At 35.6% G+C, this 17949-nt stretch overlaps 1 protein-coding gene across 3 annotated transcripts in view; it reads left to right on the top strand.

Annotated features, from left to right (window-relative positions):
- Positions 1 to 17949, top strand: part of SOS1 (SOS Ras/Rac guanine nucleotide exchange factor 1) — a 131417-nt gene that overhangs the window by 65004 nt on the left and 48464 nt on the right. For all 3 annotated transcript variants that reach the window (XM_006071204.3, XM_006071203.3, XM_006071202.3), the window contains 4 exons: positions 218 to 427; positions 3343 to 3486; positions 7627 to 7737; positions 7812 to 7910. In XM_006071204.3, coding sequence (XP_006071266.1) covers positions 218 to 427; positions 3343 to 3486; positions 7627 to 7737; positions 7812 to 7910 — 564 coding nt within the window. The remainder of the gene's footprint in view (positions 1 to 217; positions 428 to 3342; positions 3487 to 7626; positions 7738 to 7811; positions 7911 to 17949) is intronic.

Raw genomic sequence — 17949 nt, 5'->3', positions numbered from 1 at the left:
GACAGAGAACTTAGAAGAGGCAGTTTGTGATACCGGATGTAAAATTTTGTCTTAGAGAAGCTGTAGAGGGAGCAGTAGCATTATATCCAAGAAGAGGTTATTGTGTGTCTGTTTATTGTCATTTAAGAACTATATTCAAATAACAGATTTTGTTTAACTTCAAATTTGACTATAGATTCATATTTTATTATAGTTTTTTATATCTCTGATTATGTAGGTATTGATGGATATGTTTCATCAAGATGTGGAAGATATAAATATATTATCTTTAACTGATGAAGAACCTTCCACCTCAGGAGAGCAGACTTACTATGATTTGGTAAAAGCATTTATGGCAGAAATTCGACAATACATAAGGGAACTTAATTTAATTATAAAAGTTTTTAGAGAGCCCTTTGTCTCCAATTCAAAATTGTTTTCAGCTAATGTAAGTATCATTGTGTGAATGTATATCATTACATGTGTTGTTAATTTTACATGACCACTCAAATTTGAATTTATATACTTCATGACTGCTAATTTGTCCATTTTTTTAAAGTTGTAGGGTTTAATTTATCATGACTATGATCACAAATGAAGTTGCTACAACAGTTTTAATTTATTTTTTAATTTTGAGGAAAATTGCTTTACAATGTTATTTTGGTTTTTGCCACACAACAATACAAATCAGCCATAGTTGTACATATATCTGCTCCCTGTTGAGCCTCTCTCCCCTCCCCCAGCCACAGCAGTTTTGATAAATTAACCACCAGAAATTAAAAGACAAAATCTAAGCTAGACTGATTATGTAAGTATAAATGAATTCACAGAATCTTCCACGAATTCCAGAGAATAAAGCATCTTGTTTAGGTGGAAGATTTCTGTGTTTAATTTGACTCATTTGCAACATTGAACCAACACTGCATCAGTGCTGTCTATATTGTTAGATGCCATACTTGGCAATGGAGATTCAAAGATAAATCAAAAACTATTTACTTTTCTCAAGTACAACCTAGTCAAGACAGTGATGTCAATTCTAAATTGCAATACAGTACTAATTACCATAACAGAAGTATGTGCTAATGTGCTATGTGCTGATTACCATAACAGAAGTATGACAACAGTATTTTGGGAAGCACAAAGGAAGGAGCCAATAACTGAAAATTAGAGAAGGGATTACTGATCTTACAGTAGTAATCAAACCAACCTGATTGGGTCCCGGAAAAGTACTAAGGAAGAATAGCTGAGATTGTCTAAGGAAGTTGCATTCTAGTAATTTCTAAAACTGTACCTACATAATCATGGATGACTGATGGAGAAGTGGTACTCACAACAGAGGCTGAGACGGAATGTTCAGTCATTGTTATGACAATGAGTGAACATTAAAAAATAAAGGAGTAAATGATGAGTTGTACAAATCTGTAAATATAGTAAAAACCATTGAATTGTTTACTTTCAATGGATGAATTGCATTGCCTATAAATCATATTTTAATGAAGTTGTTTAAAAAGAGAAAGAGATAAAGAGTAGGCAAAGATATTCTTAGGACACAAAAAATCAAGAACCATAAAATTAAAAATTAATAACCTAGACTGCATTAAGACAAAAAAAAACTTTTGCTCTTCAAAAAGCATTATCAGAAAAATAGGAACATAAGCCACATATTGGTGGAAGCTACTTCAAATACATACATCTAACCAAAGGATTGTATTCAGAATATATAAAGAAATTCAGCAATTCAGTAATAAGAAAAACAGCTTGATACTTTTAAATGGGCAAAAAATTGAACACTTTATAAAAGAAGATACAACAGTGATCAGAAAGCATGTCAAAGGATGACCAACATCAGTAGTCACTGGTGTTAAATCATTTAGTCATGTCTGACCCTTTGTGACCCCATGGACGGTAGCCTGCCAAGCTCTTCTGTCCATGGGGTTTCCCAAGCACGAATACTGGAGAGGGTTGCAATTCCCTTCTCCAGGGGATCTTCCTGACCCAGGGATCCCAGGTCTCTTGCATTGCAGGTGATTCTTTACCATCTGAGCCAAACCCCCACACATCTTAATAGTCATAAGGAAAATGCAGATTAAGAGCATTATGAGACACTACTGGATACTCATTAGAAAAGCTAGAATTAAAAAGACTGACAATACTGGATGTTGAAAAGAATGTGGAGCAACTGCTTTTGGGAATATAAAATTCCCACATTACCTATGAGAATATAATCTGGTATAAATACTTAGGAAAATAATTTGGTAATTTCATATAACGTTAACCATAAATTAGTCATACTACCTAGCAATTCCACTACAAAATCACACTTGGGCAAAACATCCGTTCAAAGTTCAGAATAGACCAGTGGATTTTAATTTAACAATACAAAGTTTATATAGTTTCAGATTCTACCTTGCAACTAACCTTTAAGAAGCTACATATTGACTTGTGTAATACTGTAAAAAGATAATCACTCCATATATATGCAATGTCCAGAATAGGCAAATCCATAGAGAAAGAAAGTGGATCAGTAGTTGCCAGAGACTGGGAGTGGGTGTGCAGGGGAAGAATGGATACAGTTGTGTTAGGGGGGATGATTTTCTAGAATTTGATGGTAGTAATGATTAAATAGTTTGTGAATATGTGAAAATCGTTGAATAGTATATTTTAAGACTGAATTTTATGATATATAACTTGTATCTCCATAAAAATAACTATGCAGGAAAAGGAAAGAGTATCCACAATTATTTGAATAGACATTAAAATAGTCCTCTCTTTTCCAACTACATGTCTTTTAAAGCTAGATTTTCCTCATATGCTTTAACCAAAGCAATGTATCACAACAGATAGAATGCAGAAATACACATGAAAAGCCAGCTATCTTCAATTAAGCTAGGTATTAGAGATTGTGTTAGAAAATGTAAAGCAGTACCATTCTCCTCACTAAGATTTTTGATTGTTTAAGAGAAACTAGCTACTTTTCATAAAAGTGCTATTTATTGTTATTTTTAAATGAATTAAATTTTTTATAATTTTCTTGGTTTTAATGTCTAATATGGTAAGTATAGTAAATGGCAATAGTAAATAATTTCTAATATAGTAAGCAAATAGAGTTTTCAGTAATTTTTAAGAGTATGACAGAATCTTGAGACCAGAAGGTTTGAGAACCAGTGACCTAGAGCAATGTACCTACAAATTGTACTTCATTGCAAAAGGAATTCTTTGTCTTTTACTTGTATTTGTAAAGTTGTTAAAATTTTTCACTATATCTGCCATTTTAAATTTCATGATTATAAAATGACTTATTGGCTCAAAATAAGTTTTTTATTATACAACCTAACTGAATTAATATGTTTTTCTTTCCAACAGGATGTAGAAAATATATTTAGTCGTATAGTGGATATACATGAACTTAGTGTAAAATTACTGGGCCATATAGAAGATACTGTGGAAATGACAGATGAAGGCAGTCCCCATCCATTAGTAGGAAGCTGCTTTGAAGACTTAGCAGAGGTAAGTACTTTAATTATACACCGAAAAATTGTGCATCTAGAAGGCCTAAATGCAGTTCAAAGGCCTAGATTTAATTCAAATACATTTGAATAAAAATTGGAATATGAATTCTTATTTCCAGCTAATATAGACATTAACTGCTGGCTGCTCAACTGTATTGCCCCTTCCTCAAAGGGTCACTGTCAGCATTTGTTTCTCTTATTTCATAAAACTTAGAAAAAAAGGAGTCTTTCATCCATTATAAAAACAAGCAGATCCCAAAGCTGTCTTCAGATCCCACAGCTCACACTTAATTGGCTATCTTATCAATGAAGAGGCCACAGAACTTGGACCTGAGGTCAGGCTACTTATGTTTCCGTCTAAACTCTTCTACTTATTAGTTGTATGTAACCATAGGCAATTTACTTCACATCTCTAAACCTCCCTATCTGTATTTGTAAAATAAGGATAATAATAGGACTCAGGATTTTGTGAAAGTTAAATAACCTACCTGGAATATTTAGCTAGCCACCTTCATACAGCTACTTAATATATGATAACTGTGCATTATTATTTAGAAAAAGAAAATGAAGTCCAGGACCTAGTGGCATGGTGATAAAGAATCTGCCTGCCACTGCAAGAGACACGGGTTCAATCCCTGGGTAGGGAAGATACTCTGGAGAAGGGAATGGCAATCCACTCCAGTATTCCTGCCTGGGAACTCCCATGGACAGAGGAACCTGTTGGGCTACAGTGTTTGTGGTTGCAAAAGAGTCAGACATGACTTAGCAACTAAACAAGGTCATTATTATTTAGAATAGGAAAATCAAGTCTAAGGCTTAGATGATGATCATAGGGGTAGAAAAATGGTAACCTTCTTGATACTTCAGCTGCTAAAATATACAAGTTAGCCCTAATAAGTTAGCATTGATTGTCATTCTGAAACTTCTTGCTCTTGCTTTGTTCTCATTCTAAAATCAACTATATCTTTTATTATAACTCAGGGTTGAGTTTTACAAAACAAATTAAAGACTTTAAGACAAAATAATATGCTGAGTTTAAGCTTCACTACAGCCCCTCAGTGTTGCTTTAAACACATAAAAGTCATAAAGTATAAAAAGAAAAAAGGAATGTACATAACTAGACTCAAAACCCACTCCAGTACTCTTGCCTGGAAAATCCCATGGACGGAGGAGCCTGGTAGGCTGCAGTCCATGGGGTCGCAGAGGGTTGGACACGACTGAGGGACTTCACTTTCACTTTTTACTTTCATGCATTGGAGAAGGAAATGGCAACCCACTCCAGTGTTCTTGCCTGGAGAATCCCAGGGACGGGGGAGCCTGGCGGGCTGCCATCCATGAGGTCGCACAGTCAGACATGACTTAAGCAACTTAGCAGCAGCAGCAGCAGACTCAAAAGCAAGGATGTTCTTCAGCCAGAGGGAACGTTGTACTCAGAGGAAAGTCAAGGAATACAAGAACTAATGGTGGGAAACATAGTAGTAAATTTTATAAGCTATTGCATAATCTTAAAATCAAACTGCTTTTTTTTTTTTTAACTTGAAGAGTGAACTAAACTTCTCAGTGCATAATACGGGCTTATCTTCAGAAGATAAGAAAAACTAAACAACTTTGAAAGTGAAAACCCATGGAAGTGAAAGTCGCTTAGTCATGTCCAACTCTTTGCGACCCCATGGACTGTAGACTGCCAGGCTCCTCTGTCCATGGAATTCTCCAGGCAAGAATACTGGAGTAGGTAGCTGTTCCCTTCTGCATGGGATCTTCCCAGCCTAGGGGTTGAACCGAGGTCTCCTGCATTGCAGGTGTATTCTTTACCATCTGAGCCGCCAGGGAAGCTCAAGAATACTGGAGTGGGTGGTCTGTCCCTTCAGGGGATCTTCCAGACTCAGGAATCAAACCGGAGTCTTTGGCATTGCAGGTGGATTCTTTACCAGCTGAGCTATCAGGGAAAACCTGGTACCAGGGAAAGAGACTATAAAGTTTAAAAAACTTTAAACTCTCTTTAAAATTTAGAAAAAATTTATAAGTAATAGCAAGCTGTATTTGATTTTTGAAACATTTAAGAAAATCACCAAATAATAGAAGTACTACTTATAACAGTGCACAAAAACTATAGAAACAATTTTTAATCATTTCTACGATAATAGGAAAAAATAATGAAGCAAATAAAGCAGTGATAATGAAAACAAAATACAGTCATCTTTCAGTATTCTTGGGGGATTGGTTTCAGGAATCCCCTTTCCAATATCAAAATCTGTGGATGCTCAAGTAACTTCATATAAAATGGTATAGGACAGTTAGTCTTGTGTATCAGCAGATGTGGAAGACAGATACAGAGGGCCGACTGTATAGTATGATACAAATTAATCCAACTACATCACGCTACTACATTAGTAACTCAGTATGCGCAAACTGCTGAAACTTGCCTATTTAAAGAAAGTATTTAATTGTTTTAAGGTCTGTTTTATACAGCTTATAAGTGAAAGTGAAAGTCGCTCAAGTCGTATCCGACTCTGTGCGACCCTATGGACTATATAGTCCATGGAATTCTCCAGGCCAGAACACTGGAGTGGGTAGCCCCCTAGAGATCAAACCCAGGTCTTAAAACCACAAGGTATTCAGAAGTAAGCCCAATAAACATGTGCAAGATTTTTGTTAAGAAAATATTAAAATAGATTCTTAAGGAAGATCAAAAATAGAGACACAAAAGGCAACTCAGTTTTAGGATTATATACATATATTATTAAAACTGGAAAAGAATAATATAAGAAAAATATGAACCTCTTTATAATCTAAAACACTGTGTCCAGTATGATATATCTTAGGATATATTTTATGATATATCTTAAATGGTTGAAGTTTTTAAAAAAATTAATATTTCACATTAACATTAAAATCTCAACAAATAAGAAAAAGCATAGAAAATTAAAGTCATTCAGAAATTTCTTTAAAATGTTGGCCAAAGTAGGAATAGAAGGGACCTTTCTTAATCTAGTAAAGGATATCTATCAGAAACCTATAAAAGATACATTTAATGACTAAGCTATAGGAGAATGCCACTCACTACTTATATTGAGCACTCTAATAGAGATACTAGCCAAAAGACAGGAAAAGAATAAATAAAATTGTTCTATTTGTAATCAGCATAATTGTCTACATTGGAAATCCAGGAAAATGTATACTCATAACTATTAGGTAGGTTCATTATAGTTGCTAGATAAAAAACATATATATATATATATATATATATTTCCTTAAAAAAATAAGTCTGAGAAATAGCATGGTAAGTTAAACATCATATTTTCTGTCATTCACTCCTAACTTCTTTTTCATTCCTCCACTAGGTGTCCTCTTCCTCCTCATTCTAGAATTACCCTTCATAAAATTGAGCTCTTGCTAGAATCTACAACACTATTTTCATAATAGTTTGGAGGTTTTGTGTTTATATTTTTACCTGGAATAGGGCACAGGATGGAGGAGAGTGGAGATCCTACCTCTTGAGAAAAATCACAATACCTGCTCACTTTTTTTCTTCAGAAATCACCAGAACTAGTAGATTATAACCTTTAGAATTGTTTGGTTTATTAATGATTGATGATGGTAAAACTTTTTGGCAATTTGAATTAAATTATTTAATTGTTTTGTGAAAACTGTAACAGTGGATTTTAGGTGATATAAACAATTTACTTTCAGCTTGCAGGATGTGAAAGTAAGTCTACCACTAAGAGTAATCATGAGAAAGTAAATGCTTGGCACCAGTATTCTAAATGTTTATACTTTATCTGGTTATAGCTATCTATGCTCTTTATTATTCAAGCTAAATTTCATTTTCCAGATACCAAATCCCCCCATATGTTTGTTCATAATACTCTACTAGAATCCTTTCGTGAGAGGTGTCATAACATGCTAAAATCCCATTACTCATCATAAAAAAATTCATTTTCTTTCTTACTTGAGAATATTAGGTTTACTCTAGTAAAATTAATAGCTATGTAATTTTGCTTTGAGGCTTTAAAAAAATATTTAATTGTGCAGTGATAGAAGTGCTCATAATTTAATCTTTATGTGTTTATGGAGGTAGGTTATTTATTCTTTGACATAGAGAAAGATTATTTATGTTTTACCTTTTTTATTTTCTAAGGAACTGGCATTTGATCCATATGAATCATATGCTCGAGATATTCTACGACCTGGTTTTCACGATCGTTTCCTTAGTCAGTTATCAAAGCCTGGAGCAGCGCTCTATTTGCAGGTATAGTAATTTTTAGATCAAGATATAAGATGCCTGGAAAGTAAACTTAAAAATTAAATCACTTTGTTTTCTAGTCAATAGGCGAAGGTTTCAAAGAAGCTGTTCAATATGTTTTACCCAGGCTACTTCTAGCCCCTGTTTACCACTGTCTGCATTACTTCGAACTTCTGAAGGTAAGAAGACTCTTTCTTCTACGTATAAAATACTCAAGTGTGATACAGTTTTTTACCAATTTATTTGTGAATCATTATGTGAGTGCTCATGAGTATGTCTATATCTGTTTTCTTTTTCTAGTTAAGAAGCAAATATATATGAATCTACAAAGCATATTTTCTCCAGTTTTAATTGTGAATTTTAAAGCAGTCATCAGATATTTTTATCTTGTGCACTTCTTGCTTTCATGGCCAGTTGTTTGGAAACAATCTTGGATTTGTGCATCCTAGTCTCCATCTTGGGACCTCAGCAGATTCAGGGACTTAATAAGGGACCACATGTTGGATAATGCCCAAGTAATGGAGAAGATTAATCACCAAATTTTTGTAGCTTAAGTTGCAACTATGTCTATAAAAACTACTTATTATTAGTTTAGATACAGTAAACTATAGTAATCCTAGTAAAAAAATTTCCCATTTGCTTATAGTTCAAAATACTCAATTTTAAAAGTACTGACAGAAAAGAAAGGATTTTGCTTTTTTCCCCTCTTTTCCTATTATGCACTGAAATTAACTAGGGAAAAGGGGAACGTTAGTCTGTAGAAGTTATAATTCAATAGTGTAACTTAGTGATTTACTTTTAAATATCTTATGTAACTAATGATGTCTGCTTTGGATTATGTATAATATATCCTAAAAAACAAGTTTTCTCAAAAATTTTAAATAACAAATGAGATAATAAAGATATTTTATTTATCTATAATGAATTAGCCCCATAAAGACAAAATATGATATGCATTAATACTATTATTATTTCTTTAGCTTAAAAAAATGTTTCATTAAAGAAAAATTGTATTTAATATCATGTTGTTATGGAGCATGTATTATTAGAAATCAGATGTATAGTTTGCAGGAGTACATGAAGAAATGGGCTCTCTATAATGAATCAATGGAATAGAAAGCCTCTAAAGGTAGTAAACTGAAGGAGCTCTCATCCTTCCAGGTCTTTCTACATTCTAGGAACTTGGAGTTCAGTTAGATTTCTTAAGCAGGACTGTTTGAATCAGGAAAGGACTGAGGAAGTTGAAGAACTTAATCACCAGGCAGAGTTATGGAGCTCTTAGCTCTCTGTTCTAGGCTGCAAACAGAATACAATTTATGGTCTTCAGTAGTATAAAGTAGAGTAAAATTGATCAGTCGTGTCTGACTCTTTGCGACCCATAGCCTGTAGCCTACCAGGCTCCTCTGCCCATGGGATTTTCCAGCAAGAGTACTGCAGTGTGTTGCCATTTCCTTCTCCAGAGGATCTTCCCAACCCAGTGATTGAACCTGGGTCTCCCGCATTGTAGGCAGACGCTTTACCCTCTGAGCCACCAGGGAAGCCCAGTAGTATAGGATGATTATTTTAAGAGGATAATCAAGAAGAAGCATTTGGTATATAAAATCATTTCTTTGTAAAGAATGACAAACCATAGTCTCAGAATGGGTCATTTGCACACAAGTTTATTATATAGACCTTTTCTTCATAATGGCACCTCTAATAATGGGATTTTTTTACCTGAGACTGTAATGAAGTTCTGAAGGATTAAAGACCGTATGAACCTTGATCAGATCAGATCAGTCGCTCAGTCGTGTCGGACTCTTTGCGACCCCATGAACCACAGCACGCCAGGCCTCCCTGTCCATCACCAACTCTCGGAGTTCACTCAGACTCATGTCCATCGAGTCAGTGATGGCATCCAGCCATCTCATCCTCTGTCGTCCCCTTCTCCTCTTGCCCCCAATCCCTCCCAGCATCAGAGTCTTTTCCAATGAGTCAACTCTTCGCATGAGGTGGCCAAAGTACTGGAGTTTCAGCTTTAGCATCATTGCTTCCAAAGAAATCCCAGGGCTGATCTCCTTCAGAATGGACTGGTTGGATCTCCTTGCAGTCCAAGGGACTCTCAAGAGTCTTCTCCAACACCACAGTTCAAAAGCATCAATTCTTCGGTGCTCAGCCTTCTTCACAGTCCAACTCTCACATCCATACATGACCACAGGAAAAACCATAGCCTTGACTAGACGAACCTTTGTTGGCAAAGTAATGTCTCTGCTTTTGAACAGGCTATCTAGGTTGGTCATAACTTTCCTTCCAAGGAGTAAGTGTCTTTTAATTTCATGGCTGCAATCACCATCTGCAGTGATTTTGGAGCCCACAAAAATAAAGTCTGACACTGTTTCCACTGTTTCCCCATCTATTTCCCATGAAGTGATGGGACCGGATGCCATGATCTTCATTTTCCAAATGTTGTTTTAAGCCAACTTTTTCACTCTCGACTTTCACCTTCATCAAGAGGCTTTTTAGTTCCTCTTCACTTTCTGCCATAAGGGTGGTGTCATCTGCATATCTGAACCTTGAAGCAGTCATTAATTAATAACTAAGAACAAGAAGCTTTGATGAAGTTTCAGAAGGCTATTAAAACCTATCTTAATAGTATAAGAGAAATTATTTACTCCTACAAATATAGGCAATTAAATTAAAAAAATTTTTAAGTTATCGTATTGAAATTTTTATAATTGAATCTATCAGCAATTTAAAGGTTTCTACTGGTAAACACCTGTATTCCTTGTTCATATTACTGCCTAAATTTCATTGCAAAATTAACAGTATATTGGGCAGGAAATTTTGCCCAATTAATTCCACAAATTGTCATCATTGCTTTTTGTTCTGCCTTCTCAGCACTGATGTACTATTTGTGTTTACTGTCTTTCATTTCTATTTGTTGGTATGTTGCTTAAATTATTTTATTGAGCAGTATTTTCAAAGTGTATTCTATGGACTGCTAGTCCCATAAGATACTCTAAAAGTCTGGGGGAGGGAATGCCTTGGTGGTCCAATGGTTAGGACTTTGTGCTCTCACTGCTGAGGGCCTGGGTTCAGTCCCTGGTCAGTGAAGTAAGATTCCACGTGTTCAATGGTCAAGTATATTTGGGAAAAACTGTATCCTTAATTACATTCCTAGAAATGTTCAGTATATATTAGAATATTAAAGCCTTTGTCAAATTGTGCAATAAAGCAATCCATATAAAACAATCTAAAGCAGTTAATTCCCAAATTAATTAGGCCATTTGTTGTTGTTTAGTCACTAAGACGTGTCCAACTCTTTGTGACTCCATGGACTCCTCCCTCCATGGGATTTCCCAGGCAAGAATACTGGAGTGAATTGCCATTTCCTTCTCTGGGGGATTTTCCTGACCCAGCAGTTGAACCTGCATCTCCTGCATTGGCAGTCAGATTCTTTACTGCTGAGCCACCAGGGAAACTCAAATAGGCCATGAAACCCTTAAAAAATGTAATGTATTTTTGGTGGTTACTTTGGAAAACTATCATAGAATTCTTCCATCAGAATAACTGAAAGACCTTCTAACACTTAATGGTCTTAAGATTTTTTTTTCCAACAATATGATTCTCACTAACTCTAAATTTTTTTAATCTGGGTATTGCCATAACTCCAAGTTCCAACATGGACTTGGTGATTTTGGACTCAACAATGATTAAATAAAATCAGTACAGAACAGCAAAATCTTTAAGACATCAGTGACAATTGGAATAATTTATCTATGGCATGGAGTGACCTTTGAAGGCTCATTGGACTAGATAGGAGTCTGATGTTTCTTTTCTGATTCTAGACGGGTAGCCAATTAGCTGAGTAGCCTGCAACAAGTCACCTCACCTTTTGAGTCTTGGTTTTCTTATCTGTGAAATGCTTATCTCACTGAGTTGGGTATATGTCAAAGTACTTAACATACAGTAAAAATATAAATACCGAGTATTGTCATTACTGGAGACTTTCTTCTTGTCTTGTAGGTTATCTTCAACTTAAACTAACATTTTACTCCCTTTGTCTTTCACCACTTACCTCCCTTTCAGGCAATTTGTATTCCATTTCTTTGTTGATAGTTCAGACCCCTTCACCAGAAGCTTCAGTGCCATCTTTGATTCTTCTCTCTCCCTTATTTGTAGAGCATCATGGTTTGATTCCAGAAATGAGTCTGAAATCCAGTCTGTTCCCCTGTTGCACTGGCATGGCCTTAGTCCAGACCCTCAGCATGTCTTTCCTGGGTTACTGTAGCAGTTTCCTATAAGGTCTTGTATCTTATGGAACTCTTGGTTTGAAAAGTGCATTTAGTGTCCTTGTGAACTGGGACACAAAGTCTAAATTCTTTAGCTTTTCTTCAGCCTCATCTCTCAATACTTGGTGTTACTTACCTTATGCTTTAGCCATAAAAAATTTCCAAGCAGCCCTGGAAATGTCAAATCTGTTCAGAATTCCTTATCTTTTTTTTCTATTTCCCTGGAATTTCTCTTCTACCTCTACCATCCCCTTTCATCTGAGAAATTCCTGCTTATCAAAGAGTTTGTTCAAATGTTGATTCCCTGTCAAGTTTCCCTTTCCCTAGGCTGATCCTTTGACTAAACTGCTTAATTTTCTTTATGTCTCTATAGAACATGTCTCATTTTTATTGTGTACCTTGTCATTAGAATGGAGCGAAACCCTATGTATTTTTGAATTCTCTTGCCTAGTAATGTTTGGCATTTAGACATTTAATAAATGCTTGTTACAAGATGAATAGCAAAAATAAGGTAAGTTTTCCTTTGAATTTATGTTTGTAGGAATACTTTACCTGTAAATTGTATATAATTACGTTTACTTTGGAAATTTAGAATGCCTTAAACTTTACAAATTCAGAAAAGAAAAGTTTAGTTATTGATAGTATGACTTTAATGCCACTGAAACTGGAAAAAAGAAGTAACTCCCTTACCCATTCCCCCCCCCCCCCCAATTTAGGAGTCAAGTCTTTGAAACCTTTAATAAACTTTTTCACATTAAAGTTCATTAAAAATCAACAACAACAACTTCCTTTGTATCCTTTTGAAGACCTTATTGCTCCAGTAATGTGATTTTTCTATGTGAAGATTAATTTGCTTTATTAAACAAATTTAGAGTTGTTTCTTGGGGCTAAGTATTTTGAAGGTTACCAAATCAGCACATTGTTCAGTTCAGCAAAAATAGTAACCTTTTCTTTGTTCTTTAAATATATTATTTTATCCTCTAAAGGTAAACTCAGACAAATGTTAGAAAAAATTATCCAGGATGATTTTGAGCAAATCAGTTCCCTAGAGAATTACCTATTCTTTTTCCAGTGCACTGGATACATATAACCTAGGAGATATAAATTATCTCCCTTAATTTCAAAAGCAGGTTCAAATCTATATTGCAACTTGTGCATTAGTGTATTAGTTTCCTAGGGCTGCTAGAGCAAAACACCACAGACTGAGTGGCTTAAAAACAACAGAAATTTATTCTTTCACAGTTCTGGGTGTCGGCAGGGCCATACCCTTTCTAAAGGCTCTAGGGAAGAATCCTTCCTGCCTTTTCTTTAGCTTCTGGTGTATCCCAGTAACCGTTGGCATGCTTTGGCTTACAGATGCCCTCACTTCAATCTTTGCCTCGGTCTTCTTTTTCACATCTTTACATTCTTGTCTGTTTCCTCTGCATTCAAATCTCTCCTTCCTTTCTCATACAATACCAAGTTAGTGGATATAGGGCCAACCGTAATCCGGTGTGACCTCATCTCAGCTTGATTATATCTGCAAACACCCAGTTTTCAAATAACATCATGTTCACAGGTACCAGGGGTTAGGACTTTGGAGGGAACACAGTTCAACCCATTACATTTAGTTTTTGGTATACTATAAAAAAAATTACATCCATTTTTGTTTTTCTGATTCTCTAGTATATACTGACTTGCTTAAACCCATAAAAATATATCTTTCGCATAGGCCAGTTAATCATTGCTTCCTTAGACTTTAAAATTTAATTTCAGTCCGACAGCAATTTAGTGAAAAGCCAACAATTGCAGTATTTTTCAAATAGTAAAAATTCACAGGGATACAGAATTACTGACAATCACCTGAGTAAGACTAATGTACATAACTGAGGTTGGGGTTATCATGTATGGTTTCCCTTAAATAAAAAAATAATATAAAATTTAACACTTAAAACCTCCATTCTTTTCTTAGGTTTCACTGATAATAAAAAGTGCAAGATGATCAAAATAATTGAGAGAAAACATTTCCAGGTTTAATTTTAACATGTCATAACAACCCTCTGCTTTTAGATAAGATTAAGAACTAATAGAATAGTAAATATTGCCATGGATGTTAATTTGTTAATAACAGTGCAGTGCTTGTCTTGGTCACAAGCTTTACTTTAGAAAATAAGAGATGCTAAAGATTGTAATCTGAATGCTCACATGGTTAGATGCTTCCTGTGTTACATAGTAACATTTAATTTCCTAATATTCCTGGATTTTTGTGTACTGACTTGAATAGTTCTTAACTTTTCCCTTTAACATCATAAATAGTACCAAAATTATAGTCCCAAATGCTTAAGTACAGAATTGTGGGAAAGGATTACAGGTAAGAACTTAGATCTGAATGGTGTTAGGAGATACTTTTCCTCCCAGAGTAGTTTGTTTTTGTTTTTTTTTTTTTCTTTTTCTTTTTCTTTTTCAGGATAATATAAAATAAATGGAAAAGGCAAATATAAATTGTGCTACATCATTCACTTTAAACACCCCTTAGTGACCTTCACATAGTGCTCCAGAAACTCTTTTGTAAAAAAATATACTCTGCAGACCCCCTGCTACAGACAGCGTGTATGCATTTGTTAATGGCTTTGGTTTGTGGCTTTTTCATTTGGGGAGTGGGAAAGTATCAAACATCTTCTACTCTAGGTGATTTCTTACGTAGTTTTTTTCAATATTCTCCATCTGGTTGCTGTATGCTTCAGACCAGTTTTTTTATACTGCCCATAAGCCAATGTTTAATACCAGCAATAAGAGGAGATTTAGAAAACATGGCTTCTCTCTGAGTATCACAAAAATAAGCCCAGAAGAGGTCTGTCTAGCTTCCATTCCTTTGAACTAGCTTTCTAAATTTAGAAATTCTTTTCCAGAAACCATGGACTCAAAGCATTGAGCTAAATGGTATATCTGACCACAGATGTTGATGACTAAAGTTAAACATAAAATAGTATAATTCAGGAACCATTATAAACAAACAGCTGATTAATGTTTTACTCTAGTTTTAAAATTTTAAATCAACTAAACTGCTATGAGGAACATTTATAGTTTTGGTGATTTTCTCTTTGATAAGAACAGAGCGATGGTTTTGAAAGGTATTTTATTTCATAAATGAGATTATCCTAACATTTTTTAGGGTTAATTTCCTGTTTAAAGTTTCAAAATCCTTTCATGTTTAAGATTTTGAACTTGCTTTTTTACAGTATTCCTTTTTCTGCCATTTTTCTCATTTCTCTTCTTTCTGGAATGCCAGTTACAATGTGTGTAGAACTACTTTATGTTGTCCCATACATCTCTGAGACTATTCATTTTTCTTAAATCATTTTTTTTTTGTTCTTCAAAGTGGTAATTTCTATTGCTCTGTCAATAGAATTATTAGTTATTATACTTACTCTAGAATTTCCGTTTGGATTTTGTTTTATAGTTTCCAGAGACTCCCTATCTGAGCACTCAAGAAGACCATGTTTTCCTTTAATTCTTTGAATATGGTCACATAAACTATTTTGAAGTCTTTCCTAAACCCGACATCTGGGCCACATGGAGCCAGTTTCTACTAACTGGGTTTTTCCCTCAAATATGGGTCACATTTTCCCAGTATTTTTGCTGGCTAACATCTCTGGATTCTGTTGTGTTGAGGACTGTTAGGGTTCCATTTGTGGATTTGTCTTTTGCTCTGTTTTGGATTGTTGGGTTTTTACTCTAGTGGGCAGTTAACTTTTCTGATTTGTGTGTGTGTGTGCTCAGTCGTGTCCGACTCTTTACAGCCCCATGGATGGTAGCCCACTAGACTCCATTGTCCATGGAATTTTCCTGTCAAGAATACTGGAATGGGTTGCCATTTCCTACTCCATGGATATTCCCGACCCAGGGATTGAACCCGCATCTCCTTCATTGATAGGTGGGTTCTTTACCACTGTGCCACCTAGAACTCAACTGCAAATTTGTCTCTTCTGTGTTGTGTAGCAGCTGATATCTCTGTTCACTTTTTAGGATTTCCATATGCTGCTCTTTTAGCCTAATTCTCTCCCGTCTTCCCTACACATGTATGACTTGACAGACTAAATGTTTGGGCAGAGATAATGTTGAGATTTGGGGGTACAGTCTCTGGTTCCCTTACACCTAGAGATTCCCCCTTAATTTCCATGCACTCTAACAGACTCAGGCTCTGTTTTCCTAACACCTTAAACCAGTAAGACTTCAGCTTTCTGCTGTCTGAGCTATGTACATTTGAGAAGTAAACTCAGTTTAAGAAAAGCAGAACTTTATCCATTATAGCACTGTCTTTCAAAAGTAGATTCTCTTTGGTCTCTGCCACATTACTTCACTGGAGTCTTTTCATGCATTCAGAGTTTAGCAGTCAGCCAGATGTTTGGGTAGAATTTATTCTCAGATTTTGTGTCTCAACCTTCTGTAGTTCATTCACTTCCAGATTTCCCCCTTCATTTCCTCTTATATTCTGCTGTCTTTCATCTCTAGCCTGTAACTCTTCCTTTCATTCTTCCTCACTGTCATCATGGGACGTTGGGGGAAAATCCTAATCCCACAACTATACACTTTCTAGTTGTAACTTTTTAAGAGCAATAGTACTTCTGGCTTATGCTCTCTTTTAGATGTTTTCCATTGCCTATAAAAATTTTTAATTTTTTGTCTAGATTGAATTATTGTTATCTGCAGATGGTTCTCAAGACTACTGCACCACCATTACTGGAAGTTCTTGTATTTTTATAGCTCTGCTTCAGTATTTGTTGTGGGTTTGTTATCTGTGATAATAGGAGGGGTTACAGTGAAGGGCTGCAACTCAGATTCCACAGGTAGGCAAGAGAACAGCTAACATTAGAAAATGTATTCTACTAAATTTAAAGATAAAAATAGCTAAATCCTGTTTAAAATACAATTTGAATATTGGGCATGTTTAAAAATCGGCTGCATTGGTTATTTGGGGGGCTTCCCTGGTAGCTTAGCTGGTAAAGAATCTGCCTGCAGTGTAGGAGACCGCAGTTTGATTCCTGGGTCAGAAAGTTCTCCTGGAAAAGGGATAGGCTACCCACTCCAGTATTCTTGTGCTTCCCTGGTGGCTCAGATGGTAAACAATCCACTTGCAATATGGGAGACCTAAGATTGATCCTTGGGTTGGGAAGATCCCCTGGAGAAGGGCATGGCAGCCCACTACAGTATTCTGGCCTGGAGAATCCCTCCATGGGGTCACAAAGAGTTGGACATGACTGAGCGACTAAGCATAAGCACAATTCTTAAATCATCCTTTATCTTTTTCCTCACCTAGATAACATGCTTGAGCTTAAAATATTCCCATACAAAAACATTACACAAATTTTATCTGATTAGCAGGAATTCTAAAAACTTTTTACAGTTATCTAGGATTACTTCCAGATAAGGCAGTGGCGACCCACTCCAGTACTCTTGCCTGGAAAATCCCATGGACAGAGGAGCCTGGTAGGCTGCAGTCCATGGGTTCGCTAGGAGTCGGACACGACTGAGCGACTTCACTTTCACTTTTCACTTTCATGCATTGGAGAAGGAAATGGCAACCCACTCCAGTGCTCTTGCCCGGAGGATCCCAGGGACGGGGGAGCCTGGTGGGCTGCCGTCTATGGGGTCGCACAGAGTCGGACATGACTGAAGCGACTTAGCAGCAGCAGGTTTACTTCAGTCTGAAAGCGTAATACTGATACTTGGAAACAGGTATCCTTGTTTTTCTTTTTTTGCTGTTGTGTTATGACTTCTTCATCAAATAAACACTGTATTCCGTTTTATCTCACTTTTTTAGCAGGAAATTCACCAAACTCTCTCCTTTTCTTTAAGCTAAAAATAAAAATAAATTTGGCCTTATTACAAAAAATTGGTTTTAAGTCTGAATGAAAGGAGCTTGGTAACATTATTCACTAGCATTTTGGCCTTTCAGTTATATTTCAGT

The sequence above is a fragment of the Bubalus bubalis genome, chromosome 12 (genome assembly GCF_019923935.1).
Source record: "Bubalus bubalis isolate 160015118507 breed Murrah chromosome 12, NDDB_SH_1, whole genome shotgun sequence".
NCBI classification, from domain to species: Eukaryota; Metazoa; Chordata; class Mammalia; order Artiodactyla; family Bovidae; genus Bubalus; species Bubalus bubalis.
The sequence above is the reverse complement of the archived record's forward strand: the minus strand, read 5'-3'. Positions and strand labels throughout refer to the sequence as shown.